This window comes from Myiozetetes cayanensis, unplaced genomic scaffold (genome assembly GCF_022539395.1).
Source record: "Myiozetetes cayanensis isolate MyiCay16 unplaced genomic scaffold, myiCay2020 scf5-8, whole genome shotgun sequence".
Classification (NCBI taxonomy): domain Eukaryota; kingdom Metazoa; phylum Chordata; class Aves; order Passeriformes; family Tyrannidae; genus Myiozetetes; species Myiozetetes cayanensis.
In genome coordinates this window covers 103,925,393-103,945,114 of record NW_026087742.1, presented here as the reverse complement: position 1 = coordinate 103,945,114, position 19,722 = coordinate 103,925,393, and the positions used below count along the sequence as shown (strand labels likewise).

Genomic DNA, 19,722 nt, shown 5'->3' with positions numbered 1-19,722 from the left:
TGTAGGGTTTCTTCGTGAAGCATCCCAGCTTCAGAACCCGCTCAGGGCTGCCTACAACACTGTGCTCTCCCCTCTGGGCTGCTGTCCCATTAAATAGACCTGTGGGTTACAAAGACGTTGCTGGGTGCACATGGAGCTGTGAGGTGCTTGCTGGGAAGCCCCTGGTTACCTGCCTTCCATCTTTTAATGTCCTGAAGTTTATTGAACATCATTCAGTTCTTTTGCAAGTTTCATAGAAAGCAAGTAAGACAGTATTTAAACTTCTCATAGAATGAACAGCTTTTGATAGGTAAGGGTTACTGGGTAGGATGGTTTTGCATACCTTTGTTTTTAGGAAGTGAATTTAGTTAGTATTGAATCCAGTGTCTTCATTTTCATGAAACATGACTCACGTTGCAAGGTTTTTATCATTTTCTGAAGTAAATATCACTAATAAGGCCTAATATTCCAAGGATTTCTCTGTCTGTGATATGTAATAAGCTTTCTCTCACATATTAATAATGCAGTAATGTTGTGGCATTTTGTCTTGTTTTAATAACAATATATTCAGGAAGCGAGACCTCTAATATTAGAGATAAACCCTCCTTTTCTTTCTTTTATTTCTCTCCCCTCAAATATTGACAAAGTAGAAATTACAAGGAGTCTGAATGAAGAAGGAAAAATAATAATTTTACTACAAAATGGAAAAAAACCCAAAAAAACCAAAACCAAACAAACAAAACAATAGCAGAAAATATCACCTAGCCACCCCCTCCCCACTAGGTTAAAACAAAACCTGGAAGTATATCTTGTTCAAAGAGAAGTCCCCCATGCTCCAAACTACATGATGGTATGAAAAAATTAACCAAAAGCCTTTCCCATTTAACTAAAACTACAACACATTTGGACTGCTTAAATGAAAGTAAGGTCTCCCTGCTGACACCACGTGTGGTGCTTATGTCATCAAAGATAACCACAAGTGTGAGCACCATATAAAATAATTCTCTATTCCTCTCTATTAAAGCTCTAGAAACTGGAAAAGTTATTGGTTTGAACAATGTATAAACGACCTTCCAGTTGATGGAGAAGGGCAACAAAATCAGAGTTGTGGACTCGCTTCCATAGAAGGAACGAGTAAATGTGGTAAAGCTGTTCAGCCTGGAAAATGTGACTCAGGGGAGAAAAGAGAGGCAGGGAACAGGTGACTGCAGATGAACTTGTTGAAACGTCCATCACAGGAACAGCAAATATTGCAAGAAGGAAGCAGGTGCTGAAAAAAAAAATGAGATACCTCATCACTGAATTCACGCTTAGGCTGTAGACCACCCTGTTACGGGATGATGCAGATCTCAGAAACTTATCTTGGTCCAAAACAGAGGGTTAATTTCACTTGCTTGAGTAATTGCAAAATATAAATGTCTAGAATATAAGTAATGCAGAGATGAAGGGAAAAATCTGACAGAGAAAGACAGAAGTACATTTGCACAAAATCTTCATCTAACCATCTGATTATTGTCAAAACTACAGCAAACTTCTAAAAGTACTGTAATGGATTAACCAAAATGAAAAAGCTGCTATATAAATTACTTGCTCTCTTCTCACAATTCTAGTTATTACTGACAAGAAACTGGAAAAAATATGAGTAATTATATGCAAACTAAAAGAAGTTTGATAAATTGTATCTGGTTTCTAATAATTTCTTGAAATGTTTTATTTTATGGTCTTACATACAAACCAGGTGGTCTCATCTTACTTGTAATCTGTTTTTGTAAACTTAGCAATAATTTTTCTAGGCCAGATAAAATAGTATTGAATACTCATTGGGAAGCTATTGCTGTATTTCCTTTGATCTGTCAGCACATGACATTTATGCATTTCTCCATGTGGCTTTGATAGGATATTGCTGATTTAAATCTATTGCATTTGATTTATTTTCATATCCAGTAACTGAGAGGTCACAGAGTAATGGGAATATTGACCGGTCGGGTTCTAAGCCCCGATCTGTAAAGTGGGCTTTCATGATGAGCATTTACAAAAGCTGGACTGATGGGAAGCTAATAGAGGTTGTTCTCCACTGATCAAAGACCAAAAGAAAAATCTTGCAAAGGTGGTTACATGGATGAAAAGCACCACTGTGTTTGCCTGTGGGGAAAAAGAGATATCTTCCTGCAAACCAGGCCTATTTTCTTCAAATAACCTCCAAGGAAACAACCTCTGCCAAGCTAGGAGCTGATTACCAGTTGCAGGCCTCAGACCATAGCCATTATTGTTTTAACATTACTGCCTTCCTCTTTATCCCAGCAGGAACGAGGCTTTACAGGCTGCCATGTAACTTGACCTTGCTTGGAGATAAAAAGACAGATTAGCACCCAGTGATAGCAAAACCAGAAGCAAAAAGACAGTATTTAGAAAATAAAGGAAGGAGCTGGCACTGTATGATTACATGTAATGTTCTACTCTGTGCAGCGTGGGTGGCCTGATGAATAGTTCCCGTCCACAAAACCCAGACAGAAACTTGGACTTGGTCATAGTTTCTCCATTTTTAACCTCGTCTGTGCAGAGATGCTTTGATTTTCATCACTAAGATGCTAACAATGGTGATTTCCTGTAACATTTGAGATTATGGGGGAAAAAAAGGAAAGAAAAATGGAAAGGAAAAATAAGAAACCCACATAAAATTGCAGTGCTTTCAGTAAACAAAATGAGTAGTAAATCATCAGAAAGAACTGGATATGAATCTCTAAGTCTTAGTTGCCGTTTTGCTACTGTCCTCTGGGCTTTCTGTGTAACAAAGCAATGAGCCCTGAGATCAGCAGCAATTAGGCATGACATCTTCAAGTGTCTCAGGGATGTTAAAGAATGCTAAATGCTCAGTGATTGAGCATTCAGTATCAAAAATCTGAAAAAAAAGTGTAAAGGCAAAAAGAGATTACCCATTGGTGTTCAAACTGCTGTGACAACTGTACATCACTCAAGTGGTCACTGAAAACGCAGACAGCTCACAGCTGCCCGGCCACGAGGTCCCAGCTAAATCAGGGCGGAGGCAAAGTAAGTGCTAGATTTCCTTCAGGGTGTCTCAACCACCACTTCATCTCACAAAAACAAAGCAAACCAAAACTCAGCCATGATTTTGTAAGGATTTCAAGCCAAAAGCTGTAGAAGTGTGTTTTTTTCATATCAGACCATATGGCAGATAATAAATATATGAGGATCTGATGGCTGATAACTTCCTACATAGGCATGGGCAGAAAATACAATTTCTGTAACCAAGTTTTCTGACAGATAATGCCATGTCAGTCTTCACACATCTTCACTCTGTCTCATGTATCTTTAGGTTATAAGCTCTTCAGAGTGAGTACCCTTGTGGTGCTCTGATCACAGTTAAGAGTATTTTAGTGCTATTACAGTATGTGTCAGACCAGAAAGGAGTTGCAGTTCAGTCAGCTCTAGTTAAGTGGGACTTAAGGTTGCATTCTTGCCTTTATTTTGAATGGCTTCTCAAAATTATACAACCTTCTTATAAAAACCTCAACAAAACAATCTGTACTTGCAGTTATCTGTACTAATGCCAGTGCAAGGAAAGTACTTGCTAAGAGGTGGCTCATTTGCAGCTTTCTAAATCCTAATTAGTTTTTCCAGCTATTATTTACAGGTAACAGAATACATTTTTCATCTTGGGCCTTTGGAGTCGCTGAGACCAAATCAAGGGTTAAGCTGCTCAGACCATCAAACCTGACTTTGTTCTGCAAACAGAAAAATTGTATACCTTCACCCCCCTCAAAAATGCTTGAACTTCTCTAACAGAGACAAAGAATTAAGTTGCATGACGTATTTGGAAAGCTTTATTTTCCTCATCATTTTACCTCATGTGAATTGTGCGTGCTCAGGGGTAACCAAAAGACAAAAATCCCCGGAGACCAAGCCTGGTTTCAGCATCCTGCCACAGTTGTTTTATAACTACTTGATGGAAAAAATACATCTACTTTCTTTGTGTTTTTTCCTCCTTCCAGACCCTGACGGCACCTGCTCCATTTGCTGATGAAACAAGCTGTCAGTGCCAAGCTCCCCATGAGAAACTAACCATTGCACAAGCCCGCCTGGGAACTCCAGGTATGTGGAGAGAGCTGCTTCCACAGGACTCTGAGCACTCCCAAAGCACAGGTTCTTCCTTACAAGCATGATTAATGCTCACTTGTGCCTTCCACTCAAAAGCAAAAGGGCCAGCCTGATATCTGGTGCTATCAGGTCACAGAGAAGTAACCAGCAACTACAGGGCTGTTACTTCCTGTTAGAGAAAACAAGAGAAAACATTTCAAGTTAGAGTTTGATGTTTTTGCAAATGCATGTTTGTTGGAAAGAAGGCTTGCTAGCCCACTCCAGCCAGCCTGAAAATTGTGTAATGTAGTGGCTACATACTGTCTCTGCCTGTGCATGCTGGAAAACTCTTCTTTCACTGGTGTTCCTGTTGATCACATCAGACCTTCAGTGGCCTAAAGGTCCTTTGCCCTTTGCAAAGAAACCATGCCAGTTTCTTTGCCTGGACATGTGTGATTGGGCTGAGGAAGCAGGATGATTTCACATGAAATCCCAAATGGAAAAAAGGGAAGTGAAAGGTTTACGTAGAAGATGTAAGCAATACATTTTTACAGCAGTAAAAAAAAGCAAGCCACAGGCATGAGGGGAGGAAAAGGGAGATGATGGGGAAAAAATTCGTAAGGCAGAGCTGATTAGAAAGGCAGAGAGAAAAGAACAAGACATATGGTGGAACTCCAAATGAGGCAGAAAGATGACATTTTTGCTAAATTAGAATATGGGGATGATGGATGATAATAAATAGGCTTACTCTGAGAGAAAACAGCAGAGAGTGCAAAGAACGAGTAATGTGCAGTGTAAAACACTGTGAGTTCACCCATGTTGCTTCTGAACATCAGAGTTGGGGTAAATATCCACAACCAGCTGATCTGGGAATAAAAACCCCTCCAATAGAATTAAGTGCAACTTGTTTGGAGTCTGAAAAATCACTGTTGTTTTTCTCTCTCCACAGTTGACAGACCTGTCAGAGTATATGCAGATGGGATATTTGACCTCTTCCACGCTGGCCATGCTAGAGCTCTTATGCAAGCCAAAACTCTTTTCCCAAATAGCTACTTATTAGTAGGAGGTAAGATTAGAGTTATTTATTGCACTGGATCTTTGCTTCTGTGCTTCAGTATCGGGGAGTTATTGCTGTGCTCGCACCCCCAGCCGTTTATACACTCTGACTTGAATGCTCCTTTCCCTCTGGGGGCTTTCTATAGGTGATTTGCCTTGAATTACATCTTACAATTGCATCAATTAAAGTAAAAGTCAAATTCTGCCCTCAGCAGCACAGGCACTCTTCCCATTCTAGTTAAAGCAGGTGCCTGCATGACTCTGAGCTTAAAATAGCTCCATATGAATAATTTACCTTTTTCAGTTATTTGCTCTAAATTGTTCAAAGATGGAGATGAGTGAATGAGAACAACTGCTCATTTATTTCTGGTCCCTTGGTCCCTTCGCCAACCAGGCACAGCTCATGACCCCTGCCTGCCAGGTCCAGACTTAGCCTTCAACTTCGTCAGAGAAGCTAAGTCTGGCCCATTGTCACTGAGGACCCAAATGTAGGTCTTGAGTTGAACGTAGTTTTCAGCTCACAAGTGTTGCTGGGCAGGTTACTTTCTTACCTTTTTTTTTTTTTTTTTACTATGAATATCTTATTTTCTTGCTGTGCATCTGTTTAACAGCTGTTCAGCAGTTGGCCTGTGCCTGAGGAGTCACTGGAGAGTGGCTTTTTCCTGCCCAGTTGGCTGTGCAAGCCCCACTCTCGTAAGGCCTCATATAAATGTGTGGTTTGGTTCCAGTTTCCCTCCACCTTTTGAGTTGAGATGCCTTGTAGAAACATTTCACAGCAACCTTCATTCAGGTGCTCCAATGCTTACAGCAAACATGAATTAAACCTTCAGGCACTGTAAGATGCATTATTTTGCATATTTGTCCCAAATGAGTTGAAAGGCAGTGGGGGGAAGGACCCAACACAGAGCAAAACAAGATCACCTTGTAAACATACTTTTTGGTTTTACTCACGTTTATGAATTGTGGCAACTCCCATGGAGCTTCCTGGGAGGTAAAGGAGACATCCCTTTGTTATGAACAAAACATTAAAAATTCTCTTGTTTTCCTGCTGAGCCAAACAAGTTGCAGAAGAAGGAAGTGGAGGTGCAAGATTGTCAGGTTTAAAAAAAATACAAGTTATGAACATTTGTTGTTGCTTTGAAAGGATTGGGGAGTGTCCCAGATAAGGGAAGGAGCTTTGGGGCAAAAGCCTGGCTCCTTTGAAATTCATGGAATAGCTTCACTTTGCCCTTATTTGTGCTTGAAGGACAAAGCAGCCAGCACTCATCAGCACCTTCTCCTTGCAAGGCACTCTGTGTTAGCATGTTTAAAAAAGGGGTACCTTCCCACACCCACATGCAATTTGTGCTGCAAGAGCACCAGTGTCATATATCTTTGTGGGCACCACAACCAACCCCTTCTATTTCTTGTTGTGAAGACAATTATTTGGACCTAAGATCACTTGTTTTTAAATATACATTTATACCTCCTGAAATCAGTCGTTAGAGCAGGATGACAGAATCAAAAGGAAGTACAAAGATACTGTGTCTGCACTGTACATGAACAGTGATCAACAAGTAAAATCAAACCTTTCTACCGAATTCAAGAAAAAAATTACTATTTTCCAATGATTTTAGTAGACCTTTTCTTTCGGGAGAGGATAGCTTAGAGATGGCATAAAGGCTGTAAATAAATAGAAATACAGTCTCGGAAGGGATCTTTCTACTGAATATGCTTTGATCTCCATTAAATTTCTTGTCAGCAGTCATCAAAAATGACATAATAGGATAGAGTGGCATTTCACTAGCTAAAATTCACACGTATGTTGTTATCTGGCTTTGAATTTTGCACAAGCTCTGGGGCTACCTGAGCCTTCCGACATTTTTCCTACTTTAAAGGCCCTTAATGACTGTCACAGCAAGAACATCCATTTTAGATCTCAAAAAAGGCTGCATCTTTGCCATGCCTTGCCTGATAGGTTGATGTTTTCAAATTAGAAAGAAGCAGCAGCTGTAGGGCTGCTCTCACACTTCCCTGCAGCACTAATAATGTTGCATTTATCATTTGTCGAGTACATTTACAGACAAGTGAGATCCAAAGGCACAGGTTTGACCTGTGGTGAAGGACAACCACTGGCAACCCAGCTATAAATGGGTATCACATTATTCCATGAGGGGTGTCAAATGACTGTTGTAGCTGGAAAATTGGACAGAGTTACGGTTGTGGAGAAGGTCACTGTGTTTCACACTACATTATGTGGGTAGAAAGATAAAACTTAACTTTTACAGTCCTCTGATAACGTGAGTGTTACTTCCCCTCATTTTGAAATCAATAGTTAAAGATGCAGGACTTTTTTGACCTTTAACTCTGCTCATTTCACTAGAGCATATGGCTTCTCCCAGTCATTTCCTTGGGCTTCCTCGTGCAATTTCCCATGTAAACATGGCACAAGCCTTAGTTTTCTTTCTTTGAAACCTACTGAACTCAAAGCTAAACTTGGAGACAAATTTCTGTAAAATTTACCATAACTTGTTTTCCGTCCATGTTTATTTGTAGAGAAACTCTTGCACTGTGATTTTGAGCTTTGTTGGCAAATTTGTCATTTAGAGCATTGTTTACATGAGAATAAAAAGTGGTAAGAGAAGGTCCAGAGAGGCCGAGGGGTCTGCATCTTTGGATACTCCTGGACATGGCCTGAATAACCTGCTGTAGTTGACCCTGCTGGGAGGAGGGGGGGTTGGATTAGGTGATGTCCAGTGGTGTCTTCCTGCCTCAGCCATTTTGTGATACGGGGAGTTAGCGAGAACTCTGTGATTGCTCACAATGCACTTCTTGACTGGTATTAAAGCATTGGCTGTCACTCCTGAAATTTCACAGCCCATGAAATCCCCACTTACCGTGGGATTGATTTACCTTAATGTGTACATGGTACCACCTGAGGTGTCCTACAATACCTCCCTTGGCCTCTGGCTGCAGCTCCAGAAAGAGAAGGATCTCTCAGAAGTATATGCCTTAGGTGCCCTGGAGCACACCAAAAATTGCTGAGCTAATAATTAAGTGCTTAGTGGAATTATCTAGGAACAATCAACAGCTGGTCATGCTGATTTTACTGACTGTGGACCCATTTTGCTGATATTTCCATATTTTAGTTTGCAGCGATGATTTAACTCATAAATTCAAAGGCTTCACTGTGATGAACGAAACTGAGCGATATGAAGCCCTCAGACACTGTCGTTATGTGGATGAGGTCATCAGAGATGCACCCTGGACACTGACACCAGAGTTCCTTGAAAAACATAAGGTACATTTCTCCCTTTATTTCTCATTCCCCTTTGTAGACTGACAGTCAAGAGTAAACAACAAGTCTGTGAAATTCTGTTAGTTTAATTGAGTTAATTCCAGTCACTGAAATTAAGTATGTAGCATTGCTTGCCTCCATCTCGTCAGAAAATGTTATATTTGTCTTGACTTTTTTTTCTCAGTGTGCTGTGATGAGGTTTGTACTGGGATTTTTAAGGGTAAAATATCACTGAAGAGTTATTCACAAATTAACTTTCAGAAAAGGAGATCATGAACCAGGAAAGTTTGTCCTGTAGTGACTGAAGTCCTGAATTAAAGGCATGTTTTTTACTAATGGCAAGAGGTACAATATGTAAAAATATCACGTGTCCTCTAAAAGGCAGGATAGAGTCTTTTACATGCTGTTGATTGCCTTGCAACATATATGAATCTTAACAAAAGGAGCCAAAATCAATAATCCTGCCTCCATTCTTTTGAAAGCCAAGGCTTTGCTACTTGCCTTAGCTTTTCCAGTAGCAATAAAAGCAGGCACGTGAATTTTAGTTTTCTGCAGCACATCACACTGAGCCAGTCAGAGTGATGTGGTAATGGCAGTGCCTCTGGAGATGAGCTTCCTGTTCTTTCATAACTGATCATACAACACAACAGTTGCAGGCCTAAATCTAGTGCAGTATTCTAGGTGATGGCTTTAGGACCAGAATGTCAAAATCAAATTAGCTGAAGTCCAGGAAAGAGGTGATCCTCCACAACAATCTCCCAGTGAACCAAATTCGGTGACAGTGGGATGTGATTCTTCTTCTCTGCTGGCAGATTGACTTCGTAGCCCATGATGACATCCCGTACTCTTCCGCTGGCTCGGATGATGTATACAAACACATAAAGGAGGCAGGTAAGGGCAAGTTCACGTTTTGGCACCTTCCTTTTCAGCCTCAGCTCAAATTCTTTTACAGCCTTTTAACCACAATTGCAGTAGAGATAATATCACATTCTCTTACACCCTAACGGTAGGCACTCCTGACTTGAGCAGAAAGATGCACTATGTAAAACCACAGAGGATGTCCTTGCCTGAATTCCTGCCATAACCCCAAGGAAACCATTCAGTTCTGGCATGAGAAAGTCCCATCTGGGTTTTTAAAACAATTTTATGGTGCTTGACTAAGAGTTTTGAATGGAGGAAGATGAGTTTAGTTTCCACAGCAGCCCAGCCAACTTGAGTCATTTGTTGATAACTGCAACTGATGACTCCTTGACACGTCCCAGTCCTGAATATGGGTAAGCACAGGCACCCTTCAGGAGTCATTAGGATCCACTTCTGATTTGCACTGAGGGTTCTTTTCATTACACTGGCAGAGGGTTTAAATCTGTACCAGAGTAATTCATTTGCCATGCATATTTAGCAGTGTGGTTGACCGCCATATTACATTGAACATGAATGTGCTGAAGTCATTGGGAGTTTGTATCTCTTCAGTTCAAGGAAGCTGAATTAAATCTGAGGAGATAACGTTAAGCCACTGTTTACCAGCAGCAGCTATGCCAACACAGTGAACAGTGGGGGAGGAGGAACAAATCGTAACTTTCTTCTCCTGCTCCCTGGAGATGCTGCTTTGAACCCTGGTGAATCCAGCCTCTTTCTGGTCTACATAAACATGTATATTGGAGAATTAAAAAAATTACAGAGCAATCTGCCTGATGGTAATTTGTTGTGCAAAGTCACCTTCCCAAGCTATACAGTGACAGCAGCAGACCAGGTATTGACCTGAGCTGAAGGAATAAGCCTTTTATAGCAGCAGTGCCTGCTCTTTTTCCACTTGTGAACCTCCCTGTGGCGTCAGACTCACAACCCTCCTTTGGGAACTACTGTTCGATAGTTTCAGAGCCAATGCCAGTTTACTTCACCAGGCAGTGCAAAAAAGGCACCTCTGGTAAGGACAGGTCACCAGGGCACATCCAGCACATGTGCTGGACAGGCAGCTATTGTGCTTTTCTTCTGTAAGGTGCTGAGTACACAGGACAACATGACAGGAGCCCTTGGTGTCACTGCATCTGACTGAGCGTGAGAGTGCCCGAACCTGGCACACCTTTCTCTGCTGTCACTGGGCATGGGTGCAGTGCACACGTGCTGATAAGAAATTCAAACTTTGCAGAATAGAGTATGGACTTGCAGCTTCAGGGACTTGTGGTCTGTTGTTTGTCTGTCGTGGCGAGATGCCAGAGAAGCATCTTGAGTCTTGTGTGGATGAATTCTGTTACATATAAACTGGCAATAGCATTACCTTCTTTGTGAAGAGCTCTGAGATCTAGTGCTGTAATAGTCCTAATGCTCCAGAACAGCATTATTACAATAATGAATTTCCCCTTTCTCTTAGGGGTTTTGTTTTAAATAGACAGTGCTGTTGATGCATTTGTGCATTTTCTGTAGTTCCAGAACTCCCATTTTCCCAAATCAGGTTCTTGGAGAACGGAAAAGCGGATGGGAACTGTGGAGCTCCTTGTGTAGATCCTCTTGAGCTCTTATTTCCCCACTCCCTTCAGTAGGTGGGAGGGCATAGAGGCAACAGTGGGCTGGGTAACTCTGCACTGACTAAATCTCTGCACATCTGTGAACAATTAGTTTGGAAAATATGAATCAGTCCAACACATGAAGCATACGAAAGCCAAATCAGTGACTAAAGGTAATGTTTGCATAGAGTTCCACTTTTGGATTAACAAAGGTAGGGTTTGGATTTTGTTCATGTATTCTTTTAGCTCCTATCTATAAAGGTTTCTGGCTCAAAGTGGGTTTCACTGCTTCTAAAAATAGTTTCCTGAGTGACTGCTGCAAGCCTGAAAAGCACGATCAGGGAAACATCTCTGCTCATGATTAAAGTAATCTGGTTTTTAGCAGAGTATTAATTAGACATCAGAAAGAAAAAATATCACATAGCATTTAGTCACAAGAGTCTGCTAAGCTTCTTGATTCCTTCTCTGAGTCTTTTTCTAACCCTGTGGAATTATTTAGCAATGCCTGCCTACTTCAAGTGAACATGTGAGAATTAATTTGCCAGTAGGTTTAGCACTCTAAGACAAAGCATTACTTTTCTTTTTTCAAAACCATTTCCAGTCTTCTCTCACAGCTCTCTCTCATCAGCAGACTGATGTTGCAATTACATATAAGTGATAGTAGTAATTTTTTGTAGCTCTAAATAACTACTAAACTAAGGTGTGCCAGCACTCTGCTGTTACTCCATTTGTGACTTGCATTAACAGTTCAGGTGATCCTGCCTCAGTGAGGAGCAATTAAAAAGCAATAGGTGTCTCAGCTGTGTTGAGGAAAATACTAGCAGTATTGATAAATGGCCCATTCTCTTGGGGACTGATTTGTCAGGGCAGGGAGGGTGGTTATGCAGCTACTGATACGGCTGGATGGACATGAGGCAGGCTCACCTCAGTCCCCACAGTGTAACCACATTTGTTCACACTACCATTACACCTCACCGCCCTGTTACAAACTGCTGGCAGCTCCAGGGTGTTTTCCAGTTACTGTAATGCATCCTTTACCTGAAGGGGCTTCCTGGCTTTGGTCAAGGCCAGAGGCTGGCCTGTTTTACTCAGCAGAACAAAGACTGTCAGATAGTGCAGCACAGGAGGGGAGAGTGGAACTACACAGGAGAGCAGCAAACCACCCTGCTCCTGTATATAACATTAAATAAGTGTTATGCTCATGAAAAGAACTGCTCAGTGAATTGCCACAGCTTTGAAGTTTGGCCCTCCTGGCTCAGGAGTCCCTGCTGGTCTAATAACTTCCACATCACAGCTGACACTGTGCAGAGGGCAAGCTTCAGTGTTTCTGAAGACCTGAGGAAAAAGAATGGTATAGCAACCTTGCCTTCCCCAAGCTCACAGAGAAACAACAGGAAAGAAGTAGGAATATGGCAGGATTGAAACGTCTTAGCTATGATCAGGCATTTTTGTGTTCCTCCTCAGCTACCTGCCCCAGTGCCTGGTCCTGCTGTGCTTTCTGAGCAGGCTTTCTTTTCCCACTTTGCTCAGGAATGTTTGTGCCAACGCAGAGAACTGAAGGTATCTCCACATCAGACATCATCACAAGGATTGTCCGGGACTACGACGTGTACGCCCGGCGCAACCTCCAACGAGGATACACCGCCAAAGAGCTGAATGTCAGCTTTATTAGTGTAAGTACTGATCTGCATTTCCCTCTGGAAAACCCTCTCCTAGGACCCTGAATGTACAGGAAGGGTTAAGAAATTATATCTTCCTCCTGCTGCTTTTAGAATAGCTGGAAAGAACTCAGTTTAAAAGAATTTAAAAGAAGCTGTTAAGTTGAGGGTAGTTTTAATTGCTGCTATTAATTAGCAGCTTCATTTCCATCTTATGCTTTCATGCTTTTAACAAAGCTGGTGCTCCCCCCTTCCTCCTAGAGCTGTAGGTGACAATGACACATGAGGAAGGAGCCCACTCCCCCCACCACAGGCTGCTCAGCCAGTCACCCAACACAGGATTTCTTTTTTTATTCCTATTCAAAGAAGACAGAACAGAGAGCAAGAATTTTGAAATCCAAACTTTCTTTACAATGCGATAGGATAAAAAAAAACAAACCAAAACACAAAACCTCTAACAAAACCAACCACAGAGCCATGAGATTACTACGGAAAGCAAAAATAGTTTTCAAAAGGCAAGGAAGTATGTTAGAAAGCTGGTACATAAGTGATGCTGAATAGCTCAGGAGCCACAATAGGTAGGGCAAGAGTGACATTTGAAAGGATGGCTCACATTATTCATCTTTCACATACAGACCTGCCCCTTACCCTCCAATGAGAAGTAAACACTTTACAGAAATGAGAATTACTGTCTTTCATTTTCTGTTTCAAGTCTTAATTTAAGGCCTCAGGATAACCCACGTAACTGGAATCTCCCTTGTGACTGAGCTGGCTCACAGCAGGACTTCCCACCCCTTCCCTGGAGCTGGGAAACCCCCTTGTGAACGACTGAATTGTGTCATTTTGTGAGAGTTTTGTTTACCTGTTTCTTATTTTGTAGTTTGGCAGATAGATCACAGATCACAGGGCATAAATATTTATTTCACTGAGCTTTTTTTTAAGGTCTTCTACACCTCCAAAAATCGTACTTGTAAGTACTCCACCCAGAAGGATCACTATTGCAAACACCCTTTTAAATAAAGCATGCTGGATGCTTGGAGGTTCTCAAATTTATCCTTCAGCAGCTGTGAGGTTAAGATAGTGGTGCATAAGGTATGCTTTCCCCAGTCTCAGGCACTGATGTATCCTGAAGACCCTTCTGGCAGTTGTTTTTTTAGCTTACAGTAATTTAAATGCAGAAATACTAATTTGCACCAGAGGCTTTTTCTGTTTTAAAATTAGACTCCCAGGATTTCACCAAGGCAGAAGAACACTGGTTTCCTCATTAAAGGAAGAGCTGATCATGTGTTAGGTGCAGACTGAGTTTGGTTTCTTTGGACCTCAAGGATTTTTTTTGTGCTTGTGGCCTGCAAAGACAGTTCTTTTAGTGATTTGTGAGCTAGAATAAACCCCACTTCAGCACTAAACAGTGCTTGTTCTTGAAGTAAATTGAAGTGCCCATTAAATGAAGTTGAGAGGGAATTAAAAGCCAATAGTGATCTGTGCTTGTGCAGAGACCATCACACCTTCGAGGGCATGGCCTTGATGAGCTGCGTGTGCCATAGATTTGTGGAGTACAGAAATGTTTCAAGGCAAAAGCCCTTTAACCCTGAAGTATTCCAGAAGCTTGGACAGGTGAGAGCTCCCTAATATTATCTTCTCTGTCCCTCTCTTTTTCTGTGTGACTTAGCAATTAGGAGTTTGCTCTCTCCTCTGTGAAGTTTGCTGGCCACAATCCACTGGCCTGCACACATCTGTGTTACACCAGAAGCTCCTGTATTAGCCAGGCAGTGAAGAGAGTTTTCCTTCTGCTTGCAGAAATCCAACCAAGGAGACATTTTGTTCCAAGTTAACATCCAGGCTGGCAAGTCAGCAGTGTTTGCTAGGAACCCCAGGGAGATTTGCCTTTTACCTGCTAAGCTTGAGCTGTTAGTTTCTGATGTATCCTTCACAAGATTCCTAGAATTTTCAAAGTGCATTCAGTTTGGAAACAGAGGAAGATTCATGTAGTAGTTTAAACACAGTAGTCACAAAAGTCTTCAATATGTACCTTGTGCACTTTGTTCCACAGATGTTAAACTTGCATTTATAATAATACAGGGGGAATGGTTAATGGGAATAGTTAACCAAGGCCATATGTATTGTGATACATTAATGTAAATTTCTGTCTTCTTCTCAACTGTCAGTGGCTAATTATTTCCAAGGTTTTTATTAAACTCTGACCACACTTTTAACAGGAGAAGAAATACCGCTTTCAAAACCATGTGGACAAAATGAAAGAAAAAGTCAAGAATGTGGAGGAAAAGTCAAAAGAATTTGTTTACAAGGTGGAAGAGAAGAGCCATGACCTCATTCAGAAATGGGAAGAAAAGTCCAGAGAATTTATTGGCAACTTTTTAGAGCTGTTTGGACCTGACGGAGCTTGGGTAGGTATTGTGCCATCCCAGGAAGTTTGAGTGGTTTTTATTTCTCCTCTGTAACACAGATCAAGAGCAGATACTTTTGCTGTAGTCTTTGTTTCAAAATCCAGCACAGTAGGATAATGCCAGACCTGGTTGCTGCAGCCGTTAATGCATACCAATACTACAGCAGAAGGATTTGCTGCTTCTGGCTGTTGTTTCTTTGGAATAATATCTGTGTTTTGTGAAGGTGAACAAACAGCCTAATGCAGTCTGTTGGCCCTGTTAGCATTAAATGCAACCACACCAACGTCAGACAGACACGTTGGAGGTAGTAGGGAAACCAGGACCACTGAAAAGGTTTTCAGTAGTTCTCTTTGTGCTCAGTACCCAGCATTAGAAGATGACAATTTGCTAAGAAAAGATTTTACATGTCAAGTGTCCAGGCTTATCTAACTGCCAGCAGGGAAGGCTCAGGTGGAACTAAAGCACTTGCAAAGCTCTCTTTGGTACATGCTGCCTTCACAAAGCCTGTTTACTAAAGATCCCCAAGTGCCTTGGAAGGGCAATTGAGAGTGTACAACAGCATCTTTCTTGGGAGAAACCCCAGGGTCTTACCTGCTCCAACCAAAGTCACACGCTGAGTGGTGAGTTGGTGACACTTCAGAGCCCCAAAAGAGTTCCAGCCCCCATTTTTCAGTCTGATAGCTTGCCACACCTCAAGGAGCTTTGTTTTCTTGTAGGACTTCATTTTGCAACATTCCAACTGTTAACAAAGCTCAGTTTGAATGCAGAATTTATCATTTGTTTAAACCTTCTTAGACCTTCCTGCTGAGAGTCAGTCCCTTTCCAATGAGCTCTCTGCCCAGCTGAGCTGGGTGAAGGCCCAGGCCCTGCCAGACCCTCCAGCGCAGGCACCATCTCAGATGTGCTGCTCTGATTGCAAACTGAGGGAAAAGGGCACCTTCTGTTGAAAGGATCTCAGCAGAGGTTCTGTTTGTAAACAAACCCTTAGTAAGCTCACAGATCACTTGTGAATTAAGTAGCCCACATCACTGCTGTGTCACAGCTCGGTGCCACCAAAGCACACAGTACCTGCCTGTTACTGGAGTTCTCATCTGTGCACTGCCACAACTTGCTGTGTTGATTGCCACTCAGTTGAGGAAACCCTAAAATTGAACAGAGACTGTATCTTTATAATCTTACAGCTACTTTTGTCCCGTGCAAAGGCAGGTAGTCACTGAATAACACAGACCCCAGCCACATAAATACATAGCTTATTTAGCAGTGTGTTCATTGACAGTGTCATGTTCCTTGGGGAGGGCAAGAAGGGAACTCTTCTGATGAAAGGCCCAGGTTTACCAGCATCGTCCACATCCACTTGAAGCTTCTCCTGTAAGTTACTGCCCTTAGAGCTTGGTGTGTGTTCCCCGTGTGGGATGGTCCTGTGGCCATAGGTGCTGAATAAATTAATCTAATGCTAACAGAGCACATAAAATCCACAGGAGGTGAGATGAAGTTGGCTGTGCAGAGAGGAAAAGAATTTAAAATCACTGAGTCCATTCCCTGGCTCTACCCACTCAACACTGCACGCTAATGGCATTTTTAAAAACCTTTGCTGATAAAACATTTTATCAAATTCAGTTAGCTAAAAGCTGATTTGCAGCTAAGATATCTCTAAGATACCTCCTGAGTTAGTGTTTGACCACAGAGTAGGACATCTGGTGCAATCATAGGGACCTTTGTTAAGAACAAGAGGAGTGAAATCTTCTCACAGTGTTGCAGGAAAAGCATCAGTGACAGCAAGCTGAGAGGTGGTGTGGCTTTTTTAAAATCAGTTTGAGCCTTGGCAACAGGAAAGACTTTTAAAATAATGATAACTTACTATTAGTGTCAAAACTGTTATTAATGTTAATTTGCCTTATCACTGTTAGTTAGATGTTGCTTTTAATGTTGACATTAAAAGTACAGGAATCATTATGGGCATGCTGGATTCCTAGATCAGTAATTTGCATGCCATTAATATGCTATTATTATTTCACAAATAATTATTATAATATGCTTTATGCTAGCATCAGTTTTCTAAAAGGAAGGGCCACGTAAGCCACAAAAAAATGCCCATTTGTGAAAAAGGTCAAAATCTCAGTTTTCAGTGTCAAGATGTCTATAGTTCATTGGCACTTTTGCCCACCTGTGCAATCCCCTGTATGTACATTTTCTGCAAGAGAGTCAGAAGTGATGATTAATGTGGCATGAAACTTCAGTGTGCTGTGCGAAGGGACCACCACACAGCCTGGCACACAGAGCCCAGTGGCAGAGACACCACTCCGTGGAAGTGGAAAGCAGCAGGGTCCATTCCACCTCCTCTCAGATGTGCATAAGCAGGTACTTACAGTTGAGGTCAGCAGAGAGAAAGCAAAGCTCACAGGGCAGGGTTTCCATGCCAGTCTCCCTCAGAAGCGTCCCTCCAGATGAGATGTCCCTTCAAGGGGTCAGCTTCAGTGCACAGAGGCAGTTGGAGATGGTTGCACTTGAAACAGCTGCAGCACCTCAAACATCAGCAAGGACTCAGATGAGACTTAGAGGTTGCAACCTAAACCCAGGGACCGTGTCTAGGCCACACCATGTGTCTGCAGCCTGGACCTAAACGTGGCCTTGGAACAACCAGCAGCTCAAAAGCAGAAGTTCTCTGTAACACCCAGCTGGCATTTGCTTTGTAAAGAAAAGGAGTATCAACATACAGACAGTGAAGGTCAGGAACAGGCAAAACATTTTTTCGCAGAAGCAAGTTGGCCAAAAAGAAACCCTGGACTGATTGGGTGTACGTGAACTTGCTTGAATCAAGACTTTGAAATTATTTTCCCACCTCTGGTAAAGGTCCAGAGCACATGCAGCCTTTTCTAACCCTCCAGCATTCAGGAAGCCATTAACACTTGTTCTCCTTCTTCAGCACTCAACAGCCCAAGAAGCATCTTGCCTGCAAAGGGCATGACTTACTGACCCTGCTAAGGCACAGCTGGAGGGAAAGATGCATTCTGGAGGCAGGTGAATTACATCAGCTCCTCCTCCTGCAGCAGTTGTGGGTTTAGCCAGACGCGTGGTGGTTCCAGCACTAGTGCAGGAGGCAATTGGGAGTGGCCAGGCGCTTACTCTGCTGAAGGTGTGAATACACCAGCTTGTTCAAGCCACACAGCCTTTGCTGAAGCAGGGACTGGGAAGCAGGTGTCCTACAGCCTGGCTGAGGGCCTCAGCAGGAAGGTGGGATTTCCCCTTCCATCTCTGGCTCATATGACCCGAGGTACAGCCAAGTACCCCCTGCCACATGGGATACCAGCCAAGCTGGGACACTTGGATCTCCCTCAGCGCTGGCACCACACCACCATGAAGCACCACTCTACCACTGAGCTTTCTGAAGTGGCAAGAGCAAGTTAGAGTGTTTTGACTGGCCAAGGAAGATACTTCACATCAAACATTTTTTTTAGTTTGTTGGGAGTCATTTTCACTGAGAGGGTGAAACAGATTAAGTCAAGCCAACAGAACCTCAAATTTCCATGATCTAAAGAGAAATTTTGCACCCCTACCATTGAATTGCAAACAGGCTCTGGCGCTTTGCCAGCCCTGGTGACATCCTCACAGCTCTCAGCCACAGAAAGCCTCCCCCATTCCTGGCACCATTTATCAGGAGCAACTACCATCTGCTAACTGTTGAGATTTTAGGAAGTCTTGGCTATTTTGGACCTAGCATAGTGCAGGGGAAGGTTACACGCCGTGGGATGTTGGTACGTGTGGCTCCAGGCAGGAACTGTTCTGCCATTCCGCACTGCAGCAACATCCAGGCTGTAAAACTAAGTCAATAAAGGCCAATGTGCTAAAGATGTTAATTGGGAGAGGATGCTCACAGGGGAACAGTTAAGTTCAGTATTTGTGCTCGATTTTCAGCACCTGGGATTAGCAAACATTAGGAAGTTGAGGGGAAGATCAGCATTGGCCTCTCTGCTGGCAGGGAATACCGAGTTTCAAAGGGGGGGAGGAGGAACAAGATGGGCAGCCACAGGCTCCTTGGCTGGGAGGAAGGTCAGCACAGAGCAGCCACTGCGGGGAGAAGGAACAAGATGAAAATTTAGCTAAGTCTGCAGCTGCCCAAACAGGCAAACCCAGCATACATTCTGCACAAATATTTTCCTCTCAGACCTGAATGGCAACTTAACTTTGTCGGGGCTGGATCTTTCCTTTCCAGCCGAGCATCACCTGTGACCTGACTGCCAGTGCTCCAGCCAAGATTGAGACTTCTTACTCCCCGCCCTCAGGAGGAGCAGCAAGGCACTGAGATTTGGCACTTTCCACCTGACTCCTGCAGCAGCTGCACAGCACATGCCACATCTTCTGTAGCCCAGCCCAGCAGGCTGATGCAAGGCCCCATAGCTGCTGTAACAAGTAGAGGCACTTACTTGCCTTAGTGTAGCAGAGTGCTTGACTGCAGAGGTGGTCTCTTCCACCCTACCAGCTCTGGCAGGCCTCCACTCAGCTTTGCAAAGCAAAAATGACAATAAAGCTCCAAGCAGAACATAGAGCCTGCACGTGTTTCTCTTTTCACACAGACACCCAAATTCTGACATTCCCACGCCACATTTATGGGTTTGGGTGCTGCCTGCTCCAGGTAGCCAGGGAAGCAGCTGCCAGTATTTGGCAGGCACCAGACTGTCTCCCTTGAGAAGGGAAAGAGGAATAAAGGCTGGGAGAGCCAGGAAGCTGAGGAGAAGGGTGGTCTGTATCAGCAC

General features: G+C 42.8%; 1 protein-coding gene across 3 annotated transcripts in view; it reads left to right on the top strand.

The window, feature by feature from the left end:
* PCYT1B (phosphate cytidylyltransferase 1B, choline) overlaps window positions 1-19,722 on the top strand; it is a 40,922-nt gene that overhangs the window by 17,867 nt on the left and 3,333 nt on the right. For 2 of the 3 annotated variants that reach the window (XM_050333326.1, XM_050333325.1), the window contains exons 2-7: window positions 3,990-4,089; window positions 5,024-5,140; window positions 8,259-8,410; window positions 9,220-9,298; window positions 12,439-12,581; window positions 14,783-14,971. In XM_050333326.1, coding sequence (XP_050189283.1) covers window positions 3,990-4,089; window positions 5,024-5,140; window positions 8,259-8,410; window positions 9,220-9,298; window positions 12,439-12,581; window positions 14,783-14,971 — 780 coding nt within the window. Of the gene's footprint in view, window positions 1-3,989; window positions 4,090-5,023; window positions 5,141-8,258; window positions 8,411-9,219; window positions 9,299-12,438; window positions 12,582-14,782; window positions 14,972-19,181; window positions 19,509-19,722 lie in introns of those variants that run through there. The other variant, XM_050333327.1, reaches the window with a different exon arrangement.